This window comes from Rana temporaria, chromosome 13 (assembly GCF_905171775.1).
Source record: "Rana temporaria chromosome 13, aRanTem1.1, whole genome shotgun sequence".
NCBI lineage: Eukaryota > Metazoa > Chordata > Amphibia > Anura > Ranidae > Rana > Rana temporaria.
This window is the reverse complement of record NC_053501.1, coordinates 17485275-17508683: the sequence shown is the minus strand read 5'-3', so window position 1 is coordinate 17508683 and position 23409 is coordinate 17485275. Positions and strand designations below refer to the sequence as shown.

General features: G+C 54.4%; 1 protein-coding gene across 2 annotated transcripts in view; it reads left to right on the top strand.

Moving 5' to 3' along the window:
* The first annotated feature begins 13486 nt into the window (after positions 1–13486).
* GTF2A1 (general transcription factor IIA subunit 1) overlaps positions 13487–23409 on the top strand; it is a 40884-nt gene continuing 30961 nt past the window's right edge. Inside the window, exon 1 of one of the 2 annotated variants that reach the window (XM_040332166.1) lies at positions 13487–13615. In XM_040332166.1, the coding sequence (XP_040188100.1) occupies positions 13586–13615 (30 nt within the window). In that variant the 5' untranslated portion in view covers positions 13487–13585. The remainder of the gene's footprint in view (positions 13616–23409) is intronic. The other variant, XM_040332167.1, reaches the window with a different exon arrangement.

Sequence of the window (23409 nt, the reverse complement as noted above, 5' to 3'; positions counted from 1 at the left end):
ATAAGTACCCATATGAGTGCCCATCAGTGCTGTCTATGAATGCCCATCAGTGCCGCATACCAGTGCCGCCTATCAGCGCCCATCATCGGTGCACACTTATCAGTGTCCGCCAGTGCAGCCATATCAGTGCCCGTCATTGAAGAAGAAAACAGCAACAATGGAGAGCATGTCACAATCTCCTGATATGGGAATTGGATGCAGTAAAATCCACATCCAATTCACATTAGTGTGAAACCAGCCTAAATGTTTCGGATTCCGCACCGGAGATCAGTTTTAGGGAGGAGGGGTTCAGACCCCGGGATTGGTATCTATTCATCAATACGTTCTAGATATGGAGTGACGGCATTGTGTCTTATCTAAAGCTTCCCTCCATCTTTAACTGTTTAAAATTGTGTGTATCTGGCATTCTCAGATCTCCCGGAGGAGGGGAGGGGGCTCTGATCATCCACAGAACAAACCTAATGACTTACAAAGTGCTGGTCCAACGGAAAGTGATATTTCAGCAATAAGTGATTGTGTATTTAGGTTGTTACCTACTAGTCAACCCCCTTTGGGATGGTGTTAACCCCGAAAAAAGGACACAGCAGGTGTTCATACCCAGGATCTCTGTACAGGGATGGTGGGAACCCCTCATAATGGGCACAGCGGATGTACAGACCCAGGAACTCAGTCCAGGGATGGTGGGAACCCCTCATAATGGGTGCAGCAGGTGTACAGACCCACAAGCTTATTGCAGGGATGGTGGACAACCCTCATAATGGGCACAGTACATGTATAGAACCAGGCATTCAGCATGGGCATAGTGGAAACGTGTCATAATGGGCACAGCAGGTGTACAGACATAGGGACTCAGTGCAGGGATGGTGAGAACCCCTCATAATGGGCACAGAAGGTGTACAGACCCACAAGTTTACTGCAGGGATGGTGGAAACCCCTCATAATGGGCACAGCAGGTATACAGACCTGGGAACTCAGCACAGGGATGGTGGGAACCCCTCATAATGGGCACAGCAGGTCTACAGACCTGGGAAATCAGCACAGGGATGGTGGGAACCCCTCATAATGGGCACAGCAGGTGTACAGACCTGGGAACTCAGCACAGGGATGGTGGGAACCCCTCATAATGGGCACAGAAGGTGTACAGACCCACAAGTTTACTGCAGGGATGGTGGAAACCCCTCATAATGGGCACAGCAGGTATACAGACCTGGGAACTCAGCACAGGGATGGTGGGAACCCCTCATAATGGGCACAGCAGGTCTACAGACCTGGGAAATCAGCACAGGGATGGTGGGAACCCCTCATAATGGGCACAGCAGGTGTACAGACCTGGGAACTCAGCACAGGGATGGTGGGAACCCCTCATAATGGGCACAGAAGGTGTACAGACCCACAAGTTTACTGCAGGGATGGTGGAAACCCCTCATAATGGACACAGCAGGTCTACAGACCTGGGAACTCAGCACAGGGATGGTGGGAAACACTCATAATGGGCACAGCAGGTGTACAGACCTGGGAACTCAGCACAGGGATGGTGGGAACCCCTCATAATGGGCATAGCGGGTCTACAGACCTGGGAACTCAGCACAGGGATGGTGGGAACCCCTCATAATGGGCACAGCAGGTATACAGAACTGGGAACTCAGCACAGGGATGGTGGGAACCCCTCATAATGGGCACAGCAGGTATACAGAACTGGGAGCTCAGCACAGGGATGGTGGGAACCTCTCATAATGGGCACAGTACATGTATAGAACCAGGAATTTAGCATGGGCATAATGGAAACTTGACCCAGGAACTCAGTCCAGGGATGGTGGGAACCCCTTATAATGGGCACAGCAGGTGTACAGACCTGGGAACTCAGCACAGGGATGGTGGGAAACACTCATAATGGGCACAGCAGGTCTACAGACCTGGGAACTCAGCACAGGGATGGTGGGAAACACTCATAATGGGCACAGCAGGTGTACAGACCTGGGAACTCAGCACAGGGATGGTGGGAACCCCTCATAATGGGCACAGCAGGTGTACAGACCTGGGAACTTTGCACAGGGATGGTGAGAACCCCTCATAATGGGCACAGAAGGTGTACAGACTTGGGAACTCAGCACAGGGATGGTGGGAACCCCTCATAATGGGCACAGAAGGTGTACAGACCTGGGAACTCAGCACAGGGATGGTGGGAACCCCTCATAATGGGCACAGAAGGTGTACAGACCTGGGAACTCTGCACAGGGATGGTGAGAACCCCTCATAATGGGCACAGAAGGTGTACAGACCCACAAGTTTACTGCAGGGGTGGTGGAAACCCCTCATAATGGGCACAGCAGGTATACAGAACTGGGAACTCAGCACAGGGATGGTGGGAACCCCTCATAATGGGCACAGAAGGTGTACAGACCTGGGAACTCAGCACAGGGATGGTGAGAACCCCTCATAATGGGCACAGCAGGTGTACAGAACTGGGAGCTCAGCACAGGGATGGTGGGAACCTCTCATAATGGGCACAGCAGGTGTACAGACCCACAAGCTTATTGCAGGGATGGTGGAAACCCCTCATAATGGGCACAGCAGGTGTACAGACCTGGGAACTCAGCACAGTGATGGTGGGAACCCCTCATAATTGGGCACAGCAGGTGTACAGACCCCAGAAATGAGTGCAGATATCTAGGTAACTGAGTCAATATGGAATAATAGAGATTGTCAGGTGGTGTGTCTCTCCAGCATACACCGAACCCTAAATTATCAGTTTTGTGTGGAGTGACTCCTATCATCTCTTTTGTGTGGCTTTTAACACAATGTATGGATCTGTCTCTGGGCCGTGTGCAGCATATTTTCTTTCATTTGTTTTTATAAATATTTTATTTTGGAAGGTACACTGTGCTGCCCTATAAATATATAACATATAAATCCCAGCAGGACACTCACCACACAGCAATAATATAGAATTCAGCTCAGCGTCTCATCAATTCTCAGTATAGTGGCATCTGTCCTGAAAATACAGGGAGCAGCTCTGCCCCTTGGTGGCGATCTCTGGCATTGCAGAGCACCATCCGGATAATGGGGACTGCACCATCTGGTGGTGATTTCTAGCATTGCACACCACCCTCCTGACCATGGGAACTCATTCCAACTTTTCACTTCCTCAAACATTTTATTCAGCCGTCCCACAGGCACGCTCTTCAGCAAATGTTTTCACCGCAACACGATTGTGTATTTCCTAACATTTTCTAATGATAGGGATTGGAGGACCATCATCTGTCTTGAGGATACAGGTAGCAGCTCTGCTCCCTGCTGGTTATCTCTGGCATTGCACACCACCATCCTGACTATGGGAACTTGGTACTGCTGAGCAGTTATCACTTCCTCAAACACTTTGTGCAGTCACCACCTGGGTATATGCATGGGCGCGTTTTTATTCAACCGCCACATGCCACGTTAGCTATTTTAAATAATTTTCCAACGTTACAACATAAAATACCATTTCGGTTTGTGATCCCTTATACAAGTTCCTCTTCTGATGTACACAGGGGGTGTGAGGATCGGGACCACCACAAGAGGGCGCACTGATCCGTGTGACCGCGGAAGAGATGGAAGATTCCAACATAGCAATTTAGGGGGGGGGGCGGAATTTTTAGCCGTCACCATCTTCTCCTGTTCTCCCCAGGTTTAAAAAACGAAGGCATTGAGTAATGTGATTGCCGCACTGTGTTTACCACATACAGAACATTCAGCAGATTATGAGGTGACAGAAACAGAAAGGAATCGGCAAACTGGTTTCCGGGACTGTACTGCGCATGCGTCACCCGCGAATCCGACGCATGCGTACTAGGAACCCGGATTTCGGGACTCTACTGCGCATGCGTGACCCGCGAATCCGACGCATGCGTACTAGGAGGCGGGATTTTCGGGACTCTACTGCGCATGCGTGACCCGCGAATCCGACGCATGCGTACTAGGAGGCGGGATTTTCGGGACTCTACTGCGCATGCGTGACCCGCGAATCCGACGCATGCGTACTAGGTACCCGGATTTTCGGAACTCTACTGCGCATGCGTAACAAGCGAATCCGACGCATGCGTACTAGGAGGCGGGATTTTCGGGACTCTACTGCGCATGCGTGACCCGCGAATCCGACGCATGCGTACTAGGAGGCGGGATTTTCGGGACTCTACTGCGCATGCGTGACCCGCGAATCCGACGCATGCGTACTAGGAGGCGGGATTTTCTGGACTCTACTGCGCATGCGTGACCCGCGAATCCGACGCATGCGTACTAGGTGACCCGCAAATCCGACGTGGTTGTCACGGGACTCTGCTAGTTTCGACACATGCGTAATTGGGGGAGACATTTATGGACGTTTCAGGGAAAGTGACAAATACACATTCAGCAGGCCTTTCCTAGTGCCTTTGGGTAGATGCAGTTGCCAGCACTATAGGGGGCAGTGTGGGGATTTCTGCCATTAATATCAGAGTGTCCTCTATACCCCAATCCTACAATGGGGGGCAGCAAAAGAAGGCCGCTGATTTGCTGGTTTATGGATTTCTGTATTTATTGTGTTATGTGGTGGATCCGGGCTCAGAGGAAACACATTTCACTGCTCAGGGAGGAAGGTGAGGGTTGTATTGGAGAAATCGCATTCAAATATAATTTGTCTGTAATCCGCTTCTTCTAGGTACATGGAGGTCCGCACAGAGCTCACCCGGGACCCCCTCCCCAGGAGGATATGCAGGTCCGCACAGAGCTCACCCGGGACCCCCCTCTCCAGGAGGATATGGAGGTCCGCACAGAGCTCACCCCCCCCCAGGAGGATATGGAGGTCCGCACAGAGCTCACCCGGGACCCCCCCCCCCCAGGAGGATATGGAGGTCCGCACAGAGCTCACCCGGGACCCCCCCCCCCAGGAGGATATAAAGGTCCGCACAGAGCTCACCCGGGACCCCCCCCCCCCAGGAGGATATGGAGGTCCGCACAGAGCTCACCCGGGACCCCCCCCCCCCCCCCCCAGGAGGATATGGAGGTCCGCACAGAGCTCACCCGGGACCCCCCCCCCCCCAGGAGGATATAAAGGTCCGCACAGAGCTCACCCGGGACCCCCCCCCCCCCTGGAGGATATGGAGGTCCGCACAGAGCTCACCCAGGACCCCCCTCTCCCAGGAGGATATGGAGGTCCACACAGAGCTCACCCAGGACCCCCCCCCCCCCAGGAGGATATGGAGGTCCGCACAGAGCTCACCCGGGACCCCCTCCAGGAGGATATGGAGGTCCGCACAGAGCTCACCCAGGACCCCCCCCCCAGGAGGATATGGAGGTCCGCACAGAGCTCACCCGGGACCCCCCCCCAGGAGGATATGGAGGTCCGCACAGAGCTCACCCGGGACCCCCTCCCCCCCAGGAGGATATGGAGGTCCGCACAGAGCTCACCCCCCCCCCCAGGAGGATATGGAGGTCCACACAGAGCTCACCCGGGACCCCCCCCCCCAGGAGGATATGGAGGTCCACACAGAGCTCACTCGGGACCCCCCCCCCCCCCCAGGAGGATATGGAGGTCCGCACAGTGCTCACCCGGGACCCCCCCCCCCCAGGAGGATATGGAGGTCCGCACAGAGCTCACCCAGGACCCCCCCCCCCCCAGGAGGATATGGAGGTCCGCACAGAGCTCACCCGGGACCCCCCCCCCCAGGAGGATATGGAGGTCCGCACAGAGCTCACCCCCCCCCCCCCCCTGGAGGATATGGAGGTCCGCACAGAGCTCACCCGGGACCCCCCCCAGGAGGATATGGAGGTCTGTACAGAGCTCACCCGGGACCCCCCCCCAGGAGGATATGGAGGTCCGCACAGAGCTCACTCGGGACCCCCCCCCCCCCAGGAGGATATGGAGGTCCGCACAGAGCTCACTCGGGACCCCCCCCCCCCCCCAGGTGGATATGTCGGTCCGCACAGTGCTCACCCGGGACCCCCCCCCAGGAGGATATGGAGGTCCGCACAGAGCTCACCCAGGACCCCCCCCCCCCCAGGAGGATATGGAGGTCCGCACAGAGCTCACCCGGGACCCCCCCCCAGGAGGATATGGAGGTCCGCACAGAGCTCACCCGGGACCCCCCCCCCAGGAGGATATGGAGGTCCACACAGAGCTCACCCAGGATCCCCCCCCCCCCAGGAGGATATGGAGGTCCGCACAGAGCTCACCCGGGACCCCCCTCCCAGGAGGATATGGAGGTCCACACAGAGCTCACCCAGGATCCCCCCCCCCCCCCCAGGAGGATATGGAGGTCCGCACAGAGCTCACCCGGGACCCCCCCCAGGAGGATATGGAGGTCCGCACAGAGCTCACCCGGGACCCCCTCCCCCCCAGGAGGATATGGAGGTCCGCACAGAGCTCACCCGGGACCCCCCCCCCCCCCAGGAGGATATGGAGGTCCGCACAGAGCTCACCCGGGAGCCCCCCCAGGAGGATATGGAGGTCCGCACAGAGCTCACCCGGGACCCCCCCCCCCCCCCCCCAGGAGGATATGTCGGTCCGCACAGTGCTCACCCGGGACCCCCCCCCCAGGAGGATATGGAGGTCCGCACAGAGCTCACCCAGGCCCCCCCCCCCCCAGGAGGATATGGAGGTCCACACAGAGCTCACCCAGGACCCCCCCCCCCAGGAGGATATGGAGGTCCGCACAGAGCTCACCCAGGACCCCCCCCCCCCCGGAGGATATGGAGGTCCGCACAGAGCTCACCCCGGGCCCCCCCCCCCCCAGGAGGATATGGAGGTCCACACAGAGCTCACCCAGGACCCCCCCCCCCCCAGGAGGATATGGAGGTCCGCACAGAAAACCCCCTCAGTGCAAACACCCCCTTAGTACATCCCCCCCCACCCCTTCAGTGAAATCCCCCCAGGTGCAAACACCCCCCCTCCCCATTCAGTACCTCAGATCATTGCATGCAGCGCCACAGCACATGGACAGAAGGTTCCCTCGGCCCCTCCCCCTCTGTACACACAAACAGAGAGGAGGGGGCTGTGCCTGTGTGCCGACCACCGCTAACAGCGCGCGGCTGTGAGAGGAGGGGATGGATGGTGCTGCGGTGTCACCCCGCAACCCCCCCACCTCTTGTACCACGGCGCTCCGATTCCGCGGCGCTCATCGCTGCAGTCGCGGGGGGGAGCCGTTTTTTTTTTAATCGGGATGGTGTCACCCCTCTAGTGGGTGTCACCCGGGGCAGACCGCACCCCCCTAGCAACGCCTCTGCATCAGAGTCTGCAGAGGCCCCCCCCTCTTACAGTGTAAGGGAACTCTGATGTAAAAGGGGAACTCCGTGGACTCTGATGTAAAAGGGGAATTTTGTGCCTAACTACATTTGATAAGAAATGTTATTTAATTGCTAAATATATGTATAGTTTCTATAAAAAAAAAATGCTGTGCACCGGGGTGAGGGGACATGTAGTCTTCTTCATGGGGGGAGGGGTAAGGGGACATGCATTCATCTGTATGGGGGAGGGATGCTGGGACATGTAGTCCTCTGTATGGGGGGGGGGGGGGGGTGAGGGGACATGTAGTCCTCTGTATGGGGGGAGGGGTAAGGGGACATTATTATTATTATTATACAGGATTTATATAGCGCCAACATCAGGGAAGACAGTACAGTTACAATACAATTCAATACAGGAGGGATCAAAGGGCCCTGCTCATTAGAGCTTACAATCTATGCATTCATCTGTATGGGGGAGGGATGCTGGGACATGTAGTCCTCTGTATGGGGGGGGTGAGGGGACATGTAGTCCTCTGTATGGGGGGGTATGAGGGGACATGTAGTCCTCTGCATGGGGGAGGGAACATGTAGTCCTCTGTATGGAGGAGGGGTGCTGGGACATGCAGTCATCTGTATTCGGGGGGGGGGGGGGTGAGGGGACATGTAGTCTTCTATATGGGTGCTGGGACATGTAGTCTTCTGCATGGGGGAGGGGTATGGAGACGTGTAGTCCTCTGTATGGGAGCTGGGATATGGAGTCCTCTGTATGGGGGAGGGGTGAAGGGACATGTAGTCCTCTGTATGGGGGTGAGGGGACATGTAGTCCTCTGAATGGGGGAGGGGTAAGGGGACATGTAGTTCCCTATATAAGGGGGTGAGGGTTGCTGGGACATGTAGTCCTCTGTATGGGGGAGGGTTGCTGGGACATGTAGTCCTCTGTATGGGGGAGGGGAGGGGTAGGTCCCTATATAAGGGGGTAAGGGTTGCTGGGACATGTAGTCCTCTGTATGGGGGAGGGGACATGTAGTCCTCTGTATGGGGGAGAGGACTGGTAGGTCCCTATATAAGGGGGGTAAGGGTTGCTGGGACATGTAGTCCTCTGTATGGAGGAGGGGTAGGTCCCTATATAAGAGGGATAAGGGTTGCTGGGACATGTAGTCCTCTCTATGGGGAAGGGGACGTGTAATCCTCTGTATGGGGGAGGGGTAGGTCCCTATATAAGGGGGGTAAGAGTTGCTGGAACAAGTAGTCCTCTGTATGGGAGGGGAGGTGTCCTCTGTATGGGGGAGGAGTAGGTCCTTATATAAGTGGGGAGTGAGGGTTGCTGGGACATGTAGTCCTCTGTATGTGGGAGAGGACTGGTGGGTTCCTATATAAGGGGGGTAAGGGTTGCTGGGACATGTAGTCCTCTCTATGGGGGAGGGGACGTGTAGTCCTCTGTATGGGGGAGGGGTAGGTCCCTATATAAGGGGGGTAAGAGTTGCTGGGACAAGTAGTCCTCTGTATGGGAGGGGACGTGTAGTCCTCTGTATGGGGAAGGGGAGGAGTAGGTCCTTATATAAGTGGGGAGTGAGGGTTGCGGGAGAGGACTGGTAGGTTCCTATATAAGGGGGGTAAGGGTTTCTGGGACATGTAATCCTCTGTATGGGGGAGGGGGGGTAGGTCCTTATATAAGTGGGGGGTAAGGGTTGCTGGGACATGTAGTCCTCTGTATGGGGAGGGGACATGCAGTCCTCTATATGGGGGGTAGGTCCCTATATAAGGGGGGTGAGGGTTGCCGGGACATGTAGTCCTCTGTATGGGGGAGGGGACATGTCCTCTGTATGGGGGGGAGGGGTAGGTCCCTATATAAGGGGGTGAGGGTTGCTGGGACATGTAGTCCTCTGTATGGGGGAGGGGAGGGGTAGGTCCCTATATAAGAGGGGTGAGGGTTGCTGGGACATGTAGTCCTCTGTATGGGGGAGGGGACATGTAGTCCTCTGTATGGGAGGGAGAGGTAGTTCCCTATATAACTGGGGGGGTAAGGGTTGCTGGGACATGTAGGCCTCTGTATGAGGGAGGGGACATGTAGTCCTCTGTATGGGGGGGGGAGAGGTAGTTCCCTATATAAGTGGGGGGGGGTAAGGGTTGCTGGGACATGTAGGCCTCTGTATGGGGGAGGGGACATGTAGTCCTCTGTATGGGGAGGGGTAGGTCCCTATAAAAGAGGGGAGGGGGGTGAGGGTTGCAGGGACACGTAGTCCTCTGTATGGGGGGAGGGGTAGGTTCTTATATAAGGGGGGTGAGGGTTGCTGGGACATGTAGTCCTCTGTATGGGGGGAGGGGTTGTTCCTTATATAAGGGGGGTGAGGGTCGCTGGGACATGTAGTCCTCTGTATTGGGGGGGTGAGGGTCGCTGGGACATGTAGTGCTCTGTATGGGGGGGGAGTGGTCGGTCCTTATATAAGGGGGGTGAGGGTCGCTGGGACATGTAGTCCTCTGTGTGGGGGGAGGGGTAGGTCCTTATATAAGGGGGGTGAGGGTCGCTGGGACATGTAGTCCTCTGTATGGGGGGGAGGGGTCGTTCCTTATATAAGGGGGGTGAGGGTTGCTGGGACATGTAGTCTTCTGTATCAGGAGGGGTAGGTCCCTATATAAAGGGGGAGGGGGGTGAGGGTTGCAGGGACACCAAGTCCTCTGTATGGGGGGGAGGGGTAAGTCCTTATATAAGGGGGGTGAGGGTTGCTGGGACATGTAGTTCTCTGTATGGGGAGGGGTAGGTCCCTAGATAAGGGGGAGGGGATGAGGGTTGCAGGGACACGTAGTCCTCTGTATGGGGGAGGGGTAGGTCCCTAGATAAGGGGGGAGGGGGGTCAGGGTTGCTGGGACACGTAGTCCTCTGTATGGGGGAGGGGTAGGTCACTATATAAAGGGGGTTGCAGGGACACGTAGTCCTCTGTATGGGGAGGGGTAGGTCCCTATATAAGGGGGGAGGGGGGTGAGGGTTGCTGGGACATGTAGTCCTCTGTATGGGGAGGGGGGTAGGTCCCTATATAAGGGGGGTGAGGGTTGCAGGGACACGTAGTCCTCTGTATGGGGGAGGGGTAGGTCACTATATAAGGGGGGTGAGGGTTGCAGGGACACGTAGTCCTCTGTATGGGGGAGGGGTAGGTCACTATATAAGGGGGGGTAAGGGTTGCAGGGACATGTAGTCCTCTGTATGGGGGAGGGGTAGGTCACTATATAAGGGGGGTAAGGGTTGCAGGGACATGTAGTCCTCTGTATGGGGGAGGGGTAGGTCACTATATAAGCGGGGGGAGGGTTGCTGGGACATGTAGTCCTCTGTATTGGGGGGGTGAGGGTCGCTGGGACATGTAGTCCTCTGTATGGGGGGGGTCGTTCCTTATATAAGGGGGGGTGAGGGTCGCTGGGACATGTAGTCCTCTGTATGGGGGGGAGGGGTCGTTCCTTATATAAGGGGGGTGATTGTTGCTGGGACATGTAGTCTTCTGTATCAGGAGGGGTAGGTCCCTATATAAAGGGGGAGGGGGGTGAGGGTTGCAGGGACACGTAGTCCTCTGTATGGGGGAGGGGTAGGTCCTTATATAAGGGGGGTGAGGGTTGCTGGGACATGTAGTTCTCTGTATGGGGGAGGGGTAGGTCCCTATATAAGGGGGGGAGGGGTGAAGGTTGCTGCTGGGACATGTAGTCCTCTGTATGGGGAAGGGGTAGGTCACTATATAAGGGGGATGAGGGTTGCAGGGACATGTAGTCCTCTATATGGGGGAGGGGTAGGTCACTATATAAGCGGGGGGAGGGTTGCAGGGACACGTAGTCCTCTGTATGGGGGAGGGGTAGGTCACTATATAAGGGGGATGAGGGTTGCAGGGACAAGTAGTCCTCTGTATGGGGGAGGGGTAGATCACTATATAAGGGGGGAGGGTTGCAGGGACAAGTAGTCCTCGGTATGGTGAGGGGTAGGTCACTATATAAGGGGGGAGGGTTGCAGGGACAAGTAGTCCTCGGTATGGGGAGGGGTAGGTCACTATATAAGGGGGGTGAGGGTTGCTGGGACACGTAGTCCTCTGTATGGGGAGGGGTAGGTCACTATATAAGGGGGGTGAGGGTTGCTGGGACACGTAGTCCTCTGTATGGGGAGGGGTAGGTCACTATATAAGTGGGGTGAGGGTTGCTGGGACATGTAGTCCTCTGTATGGGGGAGGGGTAGGTCACTATATAAGTGGGGTGAGGGTTGCTGGGACACGTAGTCCTCTGTATGGGGAGGGGTAGGTCACTTTATAAGTGGGGTGAGGGTTGCTGGGACATGTAGTCCTCTGTATGGGGGAGGGGTAGGTCCCTATATAAGGGGGAGGGTTGCTGGGACACGTAGTCCTCTGTATGGGGAGGGGTAGGTCCCTATATAAGGGGGGAGGGAGGGTTGCTGGGACATGTAGTCCTCTGTATGGGGAGGGGTAGGTCCCTATATAAGGGGGGAGGGGGGTAAGGGTTGCAGGGACAAGTAGTCCTCTGTATGGGGGAGGGGTAGGTCACTATATAAGGGGGGAGGGGAGGGTTGCTGGGACATGTAGTCCTCTATATGGGGGAGGGGTAGGTCACTATATAAGCGGGGGGAGGGTTGCAGGGACACGTAGTCCTCTGTATGGGGGAGGGGTAGGTCACTATATAAGGGGGGAGGGAGGGTTGCTGGGACATGTAGTCCTCTGTATGGGGGAGGGGTAGGTCACTATATAAGGGGGGAGGGAGGGTTGCTGGGACATGTAGTCCTCTGTATGGGGGAGGGGTAGGTCCCTATATAAGGGGGATGAGGGTTGCAGGGACAAGTAGTCCTCTGTATGGGGGAGGGGTAGATCACTATATAAGGGGGGAGGGTTGCTGGGACATGTAGTCCTCTGTATGGGGGAGGGGTAGGTCCCTATATAAGGGGGATGAGGGTTGCAGGGACAAGTAGTCCTCTGTATGGGGGAGGGGTAGATCACTATATAAGGGGGGAGGGTTGCAGGGACAAGTAGTCCTCGGTATGGTGAGGGGTAGGTCACTATATAAGGGGGGAGGGTTGCAGGGACAAGTAGTCCTCGGTATGGGGGAGGGGTAGATCACTATATAAGGGGGAGGGTTGCTGGGACACGTAGTCCTCTGTATAGGGAGGGGTAGGTCACTATATAAGTGGGGTGAGGGTTGCTGGGACATGTAGTCCTCTGTATGGGGGAGGGGTAGGTCCCTATATAAGGGGGAGGGTTGCTGGGACACGTAGTCCTCTGTATGGGGAGGGGTAGGTCCCTATATAAGGGGGGAGGGAGGGTTGCTGGGACATGTAGTCCTCTGTATGGGGAGGGGTAGGTCCCTATATAAGGGGGGAGGGGGGTAAGGGTTGCAGGGACAAGTAGTCCTCTGTATGGGGGAGGGGTAGGTCCTTATATAAGCGGGTTTCAGGTTGCTGGGACGTGTAGTCCTCTGTATGGGGAGGGGTAGGTCCCTATATAAGGGGGGAGGGGGGTAAGGGTTGCAGGGACATGTAGTCCTCTGTATGGGGGAGGGGTAGGTCCCTATATAAGGGGGGAGGGGGGTAAGGGTTGCAGGGACAAGTAGTCCTCTGTATGGGGGAGGGGTAGGTCCCTATATAAGGGGGGAGGGAGGGTTGCTGGGACGTGTAGTCCTCTGTATGGGGGAGGGGTAGGTCCCTATATAAGGGGGGAGGGGGGTAAGGGTTGCAGGGACAAGTAGTCCTCTGTATGGGGGAGGGGTAGGTCCCTATATAAGGGGGGAGGGGGGTAAGGGTTGCAGGGACAAGTAGTCCTCTGTATGGGGGAGGGGTAGGTCCCTATATAAGCGGGTTTCAGGTTGCTGGGACGTGTAGTCCTCTGTATGGGGAGGGGTAGGTCCCTATATAAGGGGGGAGGGGGGTAAGGGTTGCAGGGACAAGTAGTCCTCTGTATGGGGGAGGGGTAGATCACTATATAAGCGGGTTTCAGGTTGCTGGGACAATGTGCTCCGCCTGTGGAATGGGTGAGAACACGCTGCCCCTCCCCCGTTGTCCTCCTCTGTCCGGCGATGACCCGGGCTCACGCACACTCGGGTGATCTCCTTGTAGGGGGCGGGGTTGTTTGTGCTCGGCGTATAGAGTGGGGGCAGGGAAGGGGCGGGGCTGGTCACATAAGCAGGGCGGGAGTCGCGGAAGGGGCGTGGTCCCCGCCTTAGCAGCCGTTGTTCATCCCGCCTCACTCCTCTAGGCCCTACCCACGGAGGCGGAGTTCTCGCGAGATCCTAGTCATCCCGCGGCTGGTCTGGGCGGCCGGATCGGTATATAAAGGAGAGCGGAGGAGTCGGAGCTTCGGGCTCACTGCGGGACATGGCGACCCCCGCCAACGCCAACCCCGTGGTAAGGAGCCCGGGAGAGTCGGAGGGTGGGAGAAAAGCAAAGGGGCCCCTGGACGGGCTGACAAAATGAGTTGGGGGGCCATTTGGCCCCCATAGTGAACATAGAGGGGCCCCTGGATCGTGTGGTGGGGGGATACAGGGGCCCCCCGGCGCCGAGAGATCCATAGAGTGGGGGAGGATGGGTCCCAAGAGCCATGTAAAGAAAGGGCCCCTGAAATGTGAGAGGCGGGTGTCCTGGGGCCCCTGGACTCAGAGACTAACAGATAACGAGCAAGACCCTATAGCATGGCACAGGGGCCCCAGAGTGTGTAGTAAGGAATCTGTGGCCCCTGGGCCTGTAGGGTAGTGGATGAGGATAACTGGAGCCCCTGAATGTCTGTTTCCAGGGGCCCCTGGTTGATGTATGGGGCCCCTGGACTGTAGCCACCATATTGGTGGGGCCCCTGGACTGTAGATTCCTTATTGGGGGGGGGTAGTATTGAGTTCTCCTGCTGATCATCATAGGGATGTTTCTTGTTGTGGCCCCCAGGAGTTTTCCATGTTTGGGGCCCCTTGATTTGCCATAGTGAGGCATTCAGTGAGCGGTGGGTTCCCCTGGGTATTGGGCCCCGTATCTCTAGACTCTGTGTACGCATTTGGGGCCCCATCTCTGGGTGTTTTGTGAATAAAAGAGAACCTGTCCTGTAACACAGACACTCCCCCCCACATGGTTTTATTACACGACCCCCCCACACATTACCAGGGGTTAAGAGTATATGGGGGACCCCTATAGGGTGCAGGAACCCCCGTCGCCTGTGTATAGGGTGCAATAACCCCCGTCGCCTGTGTATAGGGTGCTAGAACCCCCGTCGCCTGTGTATAGGGTGCTAGAACCCCTGTCGCCTGTGTATAGGGTGTTTGGGCCCCCTGTGTTTAGCATGTATGGGGACCACCTTTTGCCTATGTCTAAGGACCCTTTTCACCTGTGTACGGAGTGCAAGGCCCCCGTCACCTGTGTATAGGGACCCATTTTTTTCCCTGTGTATAGGGTGCAAGAACCTCCGTCGCCTGTGTATAGGGTGCAAGAACCTCCGTCGCCTGTGTATAGGGTGCAAGAACCCCTGTCGCCTGTGTATAAGGTGCAAGGACCCCCCCCCCCGTCGCCTGTGTATAGGGTGCAAGGACCCCCCCCCCCGTCGCCTGTGTATAGGGTGCAAGGACCCCACCCCCCCGTCGCCTGTGTATAGGGTGCAAGGACCCCCATCGCCTGTGTATCCCCCCGTCGCCTGTGTATAGGGTGCAAGGATTCTCCCCCTCTGTCGCCTGTGTATAGGGTGCAAGGACCCCCCCCCTGTCGCCTGTATAGGGTGCAAGGACCCCCCCTGTCGCCTGTGTATAGGGTGCAAGGACCCCCCCCCCATGTCGCCTGTGTATAGGGTGCAAGGACCCCCCCCCCTGTCGCCTGTGTATAGGGTGCAAGGACCCCCCCTGTCGCCTGTGTATAGGGTGCAAGGACCCCCCCCCCCCCCGTCGCCTGTGTATAGGGTGCAAGGACCCCCGTCGCCTGTGTATAGGGTGCAAGGACCCCCCGTCGCCTGTGTCTAGAGTGTATGGGGACCCCCTCCTCGGTTCCTGTGGCTGAGGACCTCTGTTCCTGTGTCTGAGGACCCCCCTCCTCTGTTCCTGTGTCTGAGGACCCCCCTCCTCTGTTCCTGTGTCTGAGGACCCCCCTCCTCGGTTCCTGTGTCTGAGGACCCCGCTCCTCGGTTCCTGTGTCTGAGGACCCCGCTCCTCGGTTCCTGTGTCTGAGGACCCCGCTCCTCGGTTCCTGTGTCTGAGGACCCCGCTCCTCGGTTCCTGTGTCTGAGGACCCCCCTCCTCGGTTCCTGTGTCTAGGAGGAACCCCCCCTCGGTTCCCGTGTCTAGTGTGTCTGAGGACCCCCCCCCCCCTCTTTCTGTGTCTAGGGTGTATAGGGACCCCCCCCTCGGTTTCTGTGTCTAGTGTGTCTGAGGACCCCCCTCGGTTTCTGTGTCTAGGGTGCCTGAGGACCCCCCTCGGTTTCTGTGTCTAGGGTGTATAGGGACCCCCCCTCTGTTCCTTTGTCTGCTTGCTCTGTATGGGTATAGCTGCTATATGCAGACACAATGATGACTACAATGTATCAGTGTGGGAAGTGTGTATAAGGACCCCTGTGTCTGGGCGTTTATACAATGTATCGTTTCTACATTCTAGAAGGACCCCTGTGTCTGGGCGTTTATACAATGTATCGCTTCTACATTCTAGAAGGACCCCGGTGTCTGGGCGTTTATACAATGTATCGCTTTTACTATCTAGAAGGACCCCTGTGTCTGGGGGTGTATACAATGTATCGCTTCTACATTGTAGAAGTTCCGGCGCGGTATACAATGCACACACAGGGTGATGAGTGTATGTAGCGCGCAGCTCTGCTCTCCCAGCCTCCTGCCTGCACACAGCCATAGCAGCTCTCTATATACAGGCGGTGGGGAGGGGGAGTTTTGGCTGCTGTCGTCAGCGCTCCCCATCCCCCCACTGGCTCTGCTGGCTTTATATAGCAGTGACGGTTGGGAGGGAGCAGTGTGCTGGCAGTCGCCTCCCCTGTGTTCTGTGGGTTGGGGAGGGTGGAGGGGAATCGGTGTGCAGGCAAAGGTGCACAGTGCTGTATTGTATTGCAGAGCGTTCGCATTATTATCGCCGCTCAGATTGCTGCTGTGTGGAGGCGGCTGGAATGATTGCGTGCCAGGCGGGCAATGCTACGTGCATTGCCAGCACCTTGGTAATCCGACCGTCCCTGATTGTCTATAGGGCTCACCTGGAGCGGTGAAAATCTTCTGTCAGGGATAAGGTGCCTGCACTGGAGGGTGGAAATCACTGGCAGATGGTGTTTTGTAGTACTGGTTGTGCCGTGTTGCTTTTCTGAGAACCTGTCTGCTAGCCCAAAAGATCACACTCTGCCTGCTTTGTACCCCAGCCGTGCCCCCTTCTCGCTCTATCTGGGGAGGTGGTCAGATCAACAATGGCAGCCAGGGTAGAAGCCGGCTTCGATGTGCCGTGACAACAGTTGTGTGAATGTAGAGTTTTGGGAGAAGATGTGGTCGGGAAGCGGCATGTTGGGGGCTGTAGGAGACCACCGGGCTCACCGGTTTGCTGGCTTGTACCTGCAGTGTAGGTGATCCCCTCTAGCAGGGGCTTAGCTAGATGGAATCCCTAACATCTCATATCTGGATGCCTGTATTTGTCTTCAGGCTATGGGGGGGGGGGGCAGGGTTTTGGATGATGGTAGTGCCAGAACTTGCATGATGGGTGTTGCAGTACCCAATCGGTCTTGCTGGGCCAGTGGCTTGTCACCACTCATAGCAGGTGATCCACTAGATCAGGGGGTGCCCAACCAGTACCCCACGGAGCCCTCTTACGTGGCCCGTGACCTCCTGCTCTGGGGTGGCTGGTTGGCAAGCCCAGATCACGGATCGCCGATCCGTCATTCCCAGAGCATCAGTGTTGTGAATGAAGCCGGCAGAGGAGAAAGCAAGCAACTGTGGAGCAGAGCTGCATAAGACGATGCTTGCTGTATAGCAGCGGCTCCTGTCCCAGGCGGAGTCATACCAAATATGCAGTGCCGGCCCAAGACATTGTGCTGCCTGGTACCAAGAATGAAATGCTGCCCCCCTCAAAAAAAAATTCCGCCCACCAAAATGCCCCCACATCCATTATTTTATATCATAACTAAAGTGGACCTATCATGGCTCTATACATGTATATAGGAGTATAAAAAGGACCTGTTATGGCTCTATTCATGCAATTAACCCCACAGTGGATCGGAGAGCGGAACGGGAGGAGCGGTCGGGCGGCAATTAGCCACACAGTGGAGTGGGAGAACAGCCACCTCCTATCTGGGTACCAACCGTTCCATTCTGCCCTGGAAGAGAGAGAGGTGCTAAAAGAATGGAGAACTTTGGATGAAGACCGTTCTGTCCTCGCTACGTGTTTTCCTAACTCAACATGCAGCTGAACCCTCCTATTCGGCAATAAGCCAGACTGAATGTAATCTTCAAGTTTTATTGACAAAACAGGGTGGGGTGAAACGATTGGGAAAAACAGATGAGAAATACGTACAATCAATGTACGAAACATACAAAAAACACAATGAAATAACTAGGCTGCGGAAGGCAACAAGTCAACGCTCATTGGAGATGCTGCCTTTATAGATATAGTCCATCAACGTATGCAATTAGTGGACCTCCAGCTGTTGCAAAACTACAAGTCCCATCATGCTTCTGCCTCTGGGTGTCATGCTTGTGGCTGTCAGAGTCTTGCTAAGCCTCATGGGACTTGTAGTTCTGCAACAGCTGGAGGTCCGCTAATTGCATATCCCTGCACTAGATAGACACAGATGTCTTGTGTCTCTGTACCCTTTAGTCCCTCTACCTGGAGGATGGTTGTGGGGGAATTGGAATTGAGGGTTTTGGATAAAGACTTTGTCAGAACTGTCATGTTGGGGACTGCACTAGCCCATCAGTCTCACCGTTCAGAGGGCTTGTGCGTGTATTGTAGGTGACCACCCTTAACAGGGGACACATTGAATGAGACCCTTGGCTTCTCCTGTCGGGGTACCTGTGGTCTCTCCTCACCTAGGGGGAGGCCGACATGGAAAAGTAGGCTGTGCACTGCTCCGAGGAAGTGAAGATGCCTGCATTGGGGCCCCGGAACCAGCACACGGCTGAGGCATCTCAGGAGCGGACCTGGCTTGTCTCCACCGAAGCAGTCAATTCTGGATAAGGATAGTGTTGGCAATCACCATCCGTATCTCTGGTTCAATGTCTTGTCCTAACTGTGTAGGTGACCACTTATTGCAGGCATCCACTAGATCAGGGGTGTCAAACTCCATTTCATCGTGGGCTGCATCAGCATTATGATTGCCCTCAAAAGGGCCGGTTGTGTCTGTAAGATTAGATGTCCAACGCATCCCCTCCCCTTTACATTAGATGTCAAGAGCCACCCCACTATCACAAGTTGAGTCCCCCAATCTCTTACCTCACAGTGCACTTCCCTTTCCTTATGCTGCTGCTGGGAAGCATTGCTTGAAAAAAAGGGTCTGGAGGAGGACCAGAGGAGGGCTGGAGCTCTTCTGCAGCTACAGGAGAGGTGCGAAGGCCACATGAAATGGCATAGAGGGCCTGATTCGGCCCGCGGGTCTTGTGTTTGACACCTGTGCGACTAGCTAGACACAGGCATCTTGTGTTTCTGTACATTTTAGTCCCTCTACCTGGAAGATGGTTGTGGGGAAATTGGAATCATGTTGGGGGGCTGCACTAGCCAATCAGTCTCACCGGCCAGATGGCCTGCATTGTAGGTGACCGCCCTTACCAAGGAGATCCATTAAATGAACCCCCCCCCCCCCCCCCCCCGGATTCTCCTGTCGGGGTCAAAATAAGAAGTAATGGCCGCATATAGAGAGGTTCCAAATGCTGTTTATTAAAATGTACTGAAGTCACATCATAGGACACCAACACAGACTTCAATGGTTTTTATTAAACTCACGGAAGTGGGCCGGGGCTGGCACTCGTCGGGCTCATTTGTCTCACCTGGAGCAGCAAGTTCTTTTCACCTTCTCCTGTCGGGGTACCTGTGGTGTCTCCTCACCTGGGGGAGGCTGACTTGGAAAAGTAGGCCGTGCCCTGCTCCGAGGAAGTGGTGATGCCTGCATTGGGGCCCCGGAACCAGCACACGGCGGAGGCATCTCAGGAGCTAACCCGGCTCTCCACCCACGCAGTCAGAATGATAATCTTCCTTTTATTAAAATGGCCAGCAGGAACAAATATAAACATTTAAAAAAAATTTACAACGTAAATGGTCATCACAATATTTGCATCGGAACATGTACTGTGCTACGTAATATAAAAAAAAATACAGTACATGTAAAAATTGCGCAGCACTCCCATCTAGTGGCATAAATGGTAACATGCAGCCCACTACAGTACATATTATTAAACTTCCACCTACCTATTGAAATGAAAATAAATGCGCCCTGTAGAAATATGATCTTTTTAAAAACCACACAGTGTCTGGGAAAAACTCCATGGGGTGGATTCAGGTAGGGGCGCGCACTCTTACGGAGGCGCAGCGTACCGTTTTAACGCTGCGCCTCCGTAAATTACCTGCGCTACGCTTCATTCACGAAGCAGTAGCTCCGTAATTTGCGTGTGCGCTCCCTAAAACTGGCCGGCATAAGGGCGCGTAATTTAAATGATCCCGTAGGGGGGCGTGGATCATTTAAATTAGGCGTGTTCCCGCGCCGAACGTAGTGCGCATGCTCCGTCGGGAAACTTTCCCGACGTGCATTGCGGCAAATGACGCCGCAAGGACGTCATTTGCTTCAACGTGAACGTAAATGGCGTCCAGCGCCATTCACGATTCACTTACGCAAACAACGTAATTTTAAAACATCGCGACCCCGGAACGACGGGTATACTTAGCATTGGCTGCCCCTGCTAATAGCAGGAGCAGCCTTACGCGGAACCCGACGAACGCAGACGACGTAAAATGCGTACGGCGGGCGCGCGTAGGGTTGTGAATCGGCGTGAGTATGCAATTTGCATACTCTACGCTGACCACTACGGGAACGCCACCTAGCGGCCCTCGTAAGAATGCAGCCTACGATACGACGGCATAAGAGCCTTATGCCAGTCATATCTTAGGCTGCAGTCGGCGTATCGACCTTTCTGAATCAGGAGCATTCGATACGCCGGCGCAACTAAGCAATTGCGCTGCTGAATCTACCCTCATATAAACAAGATCTGAAGAAGCACTTCTTTTGAATATAGAATGAAAATGTTTTTCTCAATATAAATAAATTATATATACTCCATTCCCAGCTGTGCAGGAGGAAGTAATCTCACCCATAATAATGAGTATCATTCTATTCTAAATTCATACAAGCTGGAATCCTTTGTGTTATCAATAATAAAATATTTGAGGAATTATGTATTCCGTGATGCAGACATACATTCTTTACCTGCTTGCATGCACACAACAAGGACCACAAATATTGCCACATTTATATACAGTGGGGGAAATAAGTATTTCATCCCCTGTAGATTGCGTAAGTTTTCCCCACTTACAAAGGATCTATCATTTTTATCATAGGCGTATTTTAAATGATAAAGACAGAACATCAACCAAATATCCAGAAAAAAAAACACATGATACAAATGTTCTAAATTGAGTTGCAGTTCAGTGAGTAAAATAAGTATTTGATCCCCGAGCAAAACATGACTTGGTACTTGCTGGAGAAAACCTTGGGCTAGATTCAGATAGCCCTGCGTAATGTTGTGCGGGCGTAATGTATCTCCGATACGTTACTCCGCCGTAAATTAGGGTGCAAGTTCCGTATTTGGAAAGAACTTGCGCCCTAAGATACAGCGGCGTAACGTATGTGCTCCGGCGCAAGCCCGCCTAATTCAAATTTGGATGATGTGGGCGTGTTTTATATAAATTTAGTGTGACCCCACGTATTTGACGTTTTTTACGAACAACGCATGCGCCGTTCGTGAAAGAATCCCAGTGCGCATGCTCGAAATTACGGCGCAAATCGTCAATGCTTTAGACGTGAACGTAACTTGCATACAGCCCTATTCGCGAACGACTTGCGCAAACGACGTAAATATTTCAAAATTTGACACGGGAACAACGTCCATACTTAACATTGCGTACGCCTCATATAGCAGGAGTAACCTTACGCCGGAAAAAGCCTAACGTAAACAAAGTAAAATATGCGCCGGGCGTACGTACGTTTGTGAATCGGCGTATCTACCTAATTGCCATATTCCTCGCGTGAAGCGCCACCTAGCGGCCAGCGTAAAATTGCAACTAAGATACGACGGCGTAAGACTTACGCCGGTCGGATCTTAGTCAAATCTATGGGTAACCGATTCTAAGAATCAGGCGCATAGATGCGACGCCGCAACTCAGAGATACGACGGCGTATCTGGAGATACGCCGTCGTATCTCGTACCTGAATCTAGCCCCTTATTGGCAAGCACAGAGGTAAGACGTTTCTTGTAGTTGGTGACCAGGATTGCACACATCTCAGGAGGGATTATGTCTTACTCTTATTTACAGATCTTCTCTACATCCTTACAGTTTCTTGGTTGTCTCTTGGCAACTCGAAGTTTCAGCTCCCTCCATACATTTTCGGTCGGTGTTGGTAGAAGGCTACTTTCTGTGCTTCTTGAGCCACTACTTTATTGCCTTGGGCGGTATGTTTTGAGTAGTCATGCTGGAAGACGCATCCACGTCCCATCTTCAGTGGTCTGGCTGAGGGAAGAAGGATCTCATCCAAGATTTCACAATACATGGCCCCGTCCTTTAGCCCCTCAGTGTGGAAAAGTCGGCCTGTACCTTTTTTAGCAGAGAAACAACCCCAAAGCATAAAGTTTCCACCTCCGTGTATGACTGTAGGATGGTGTTCTTGGGGTCATAGTCAGCATGTTTCTTACTTCAAACACGGCGAGTCAAATGAATGCCAAATAACTCAATTTTGGTCTCATCTGACCACAGCACTTTCTCCCAATACTTCTCTGAATCATTTAGATGTTTATTGGCAAACTACAGACAGACCTGTACATGTTTCTTCTTAAGGAGGTGGAGCATGCGGGCTCTGCAGGATTTCAATCCATGGCGGCGTATTGTGTTACCGATGGTTTGTTTGGTGACTGTGGTCCCAACTGCCTTGAGATTATTCACAAGCTCCTCTTGTGTAGTTGTGGGCTGATCCCTCACTTTTCACATGATCATCATTACCCCACAAGGGAAAATCTTATGTGGCACTCCAAACGGAGGGCGATTTGATGGTTATTTTTTCCATTTGCGAATAATTGCTCCAACAGTTGTCTTCTCACCAAGCTTCTTACTGATGTCCCTGACATCCTTTGACAGCTCTTTGGGTGTTACCCATTATGATGAGGTTTGAGTGGAAGAAAAAGATTCTGTGGACAGGTGTCTTTTATACACATAACGAGTTGTCTCCCTGTATGGCCTCAAAACTTGGGGCAATGACGCTCATACAGTGTGAAAGGGCATCCTTCTTGGTGTTTGTAAAAGGCCGCTTCCTTGGGGTCGGTGTTTGTAAAAGGCCGCTTCCTTGGGGTCGGTGTTTGTAAAAGGCCGCTTCCTTGGGGTCGGTGTTTGTAAAAGGCCGCTTCCTTGGGGTCGGTGTTTGTAAAAGGCCGCTTCCTTGGGGTCGGTGTTTGTAATAGGCCGCTTCCTTGGGGTCGGTGTTTGTAAAAGGCCGCTTCCTTGGGGTCGGTGTTTGTAAAAGGCCGCTTTCTTGGGGTCGGTGTTTGTAAAAGGCCGCTTCCTTGGGGTCGGTGTTTGTAAAAGGCCGCTTCCTTGGGGTCGGTGTTTGTAAAAGGCCGCTTCCTTGGGGTCAGTGGTTGGTAAAAGGCTGCTTCCTTGGGGTCGGTGTTTGTAAAAGGCCGCTTCCTTGCGGTGGGTGTTTGTAAAAGGCCGCTTCCTTGCGGTGGGTGTTTGTAAAAGGCCGCTTCCTTGCGGTGGGTGTTTGTAAAAGGCCGCTTCCTTGGGGTCGGTGTTTGTAAAAGGCCGCTTCCTTGCAGTGGGTGTTTGTAAAAGGCCGCTTCCTTGGGGTCGGTGTTTGTAAAAGGCCGCTTCCTTGCGGTGGGTGTTTGTAAAAGGCCGCTTCCTTGCGGTGGGTGTTTGTAAAAGGCCGCTTCCTTGCGGTGGGTGTTTGTAAAAGGCCGCTTCCTTGCGGTGGGTGTTTGTAAAAGGCCGCTTCCTTGGGG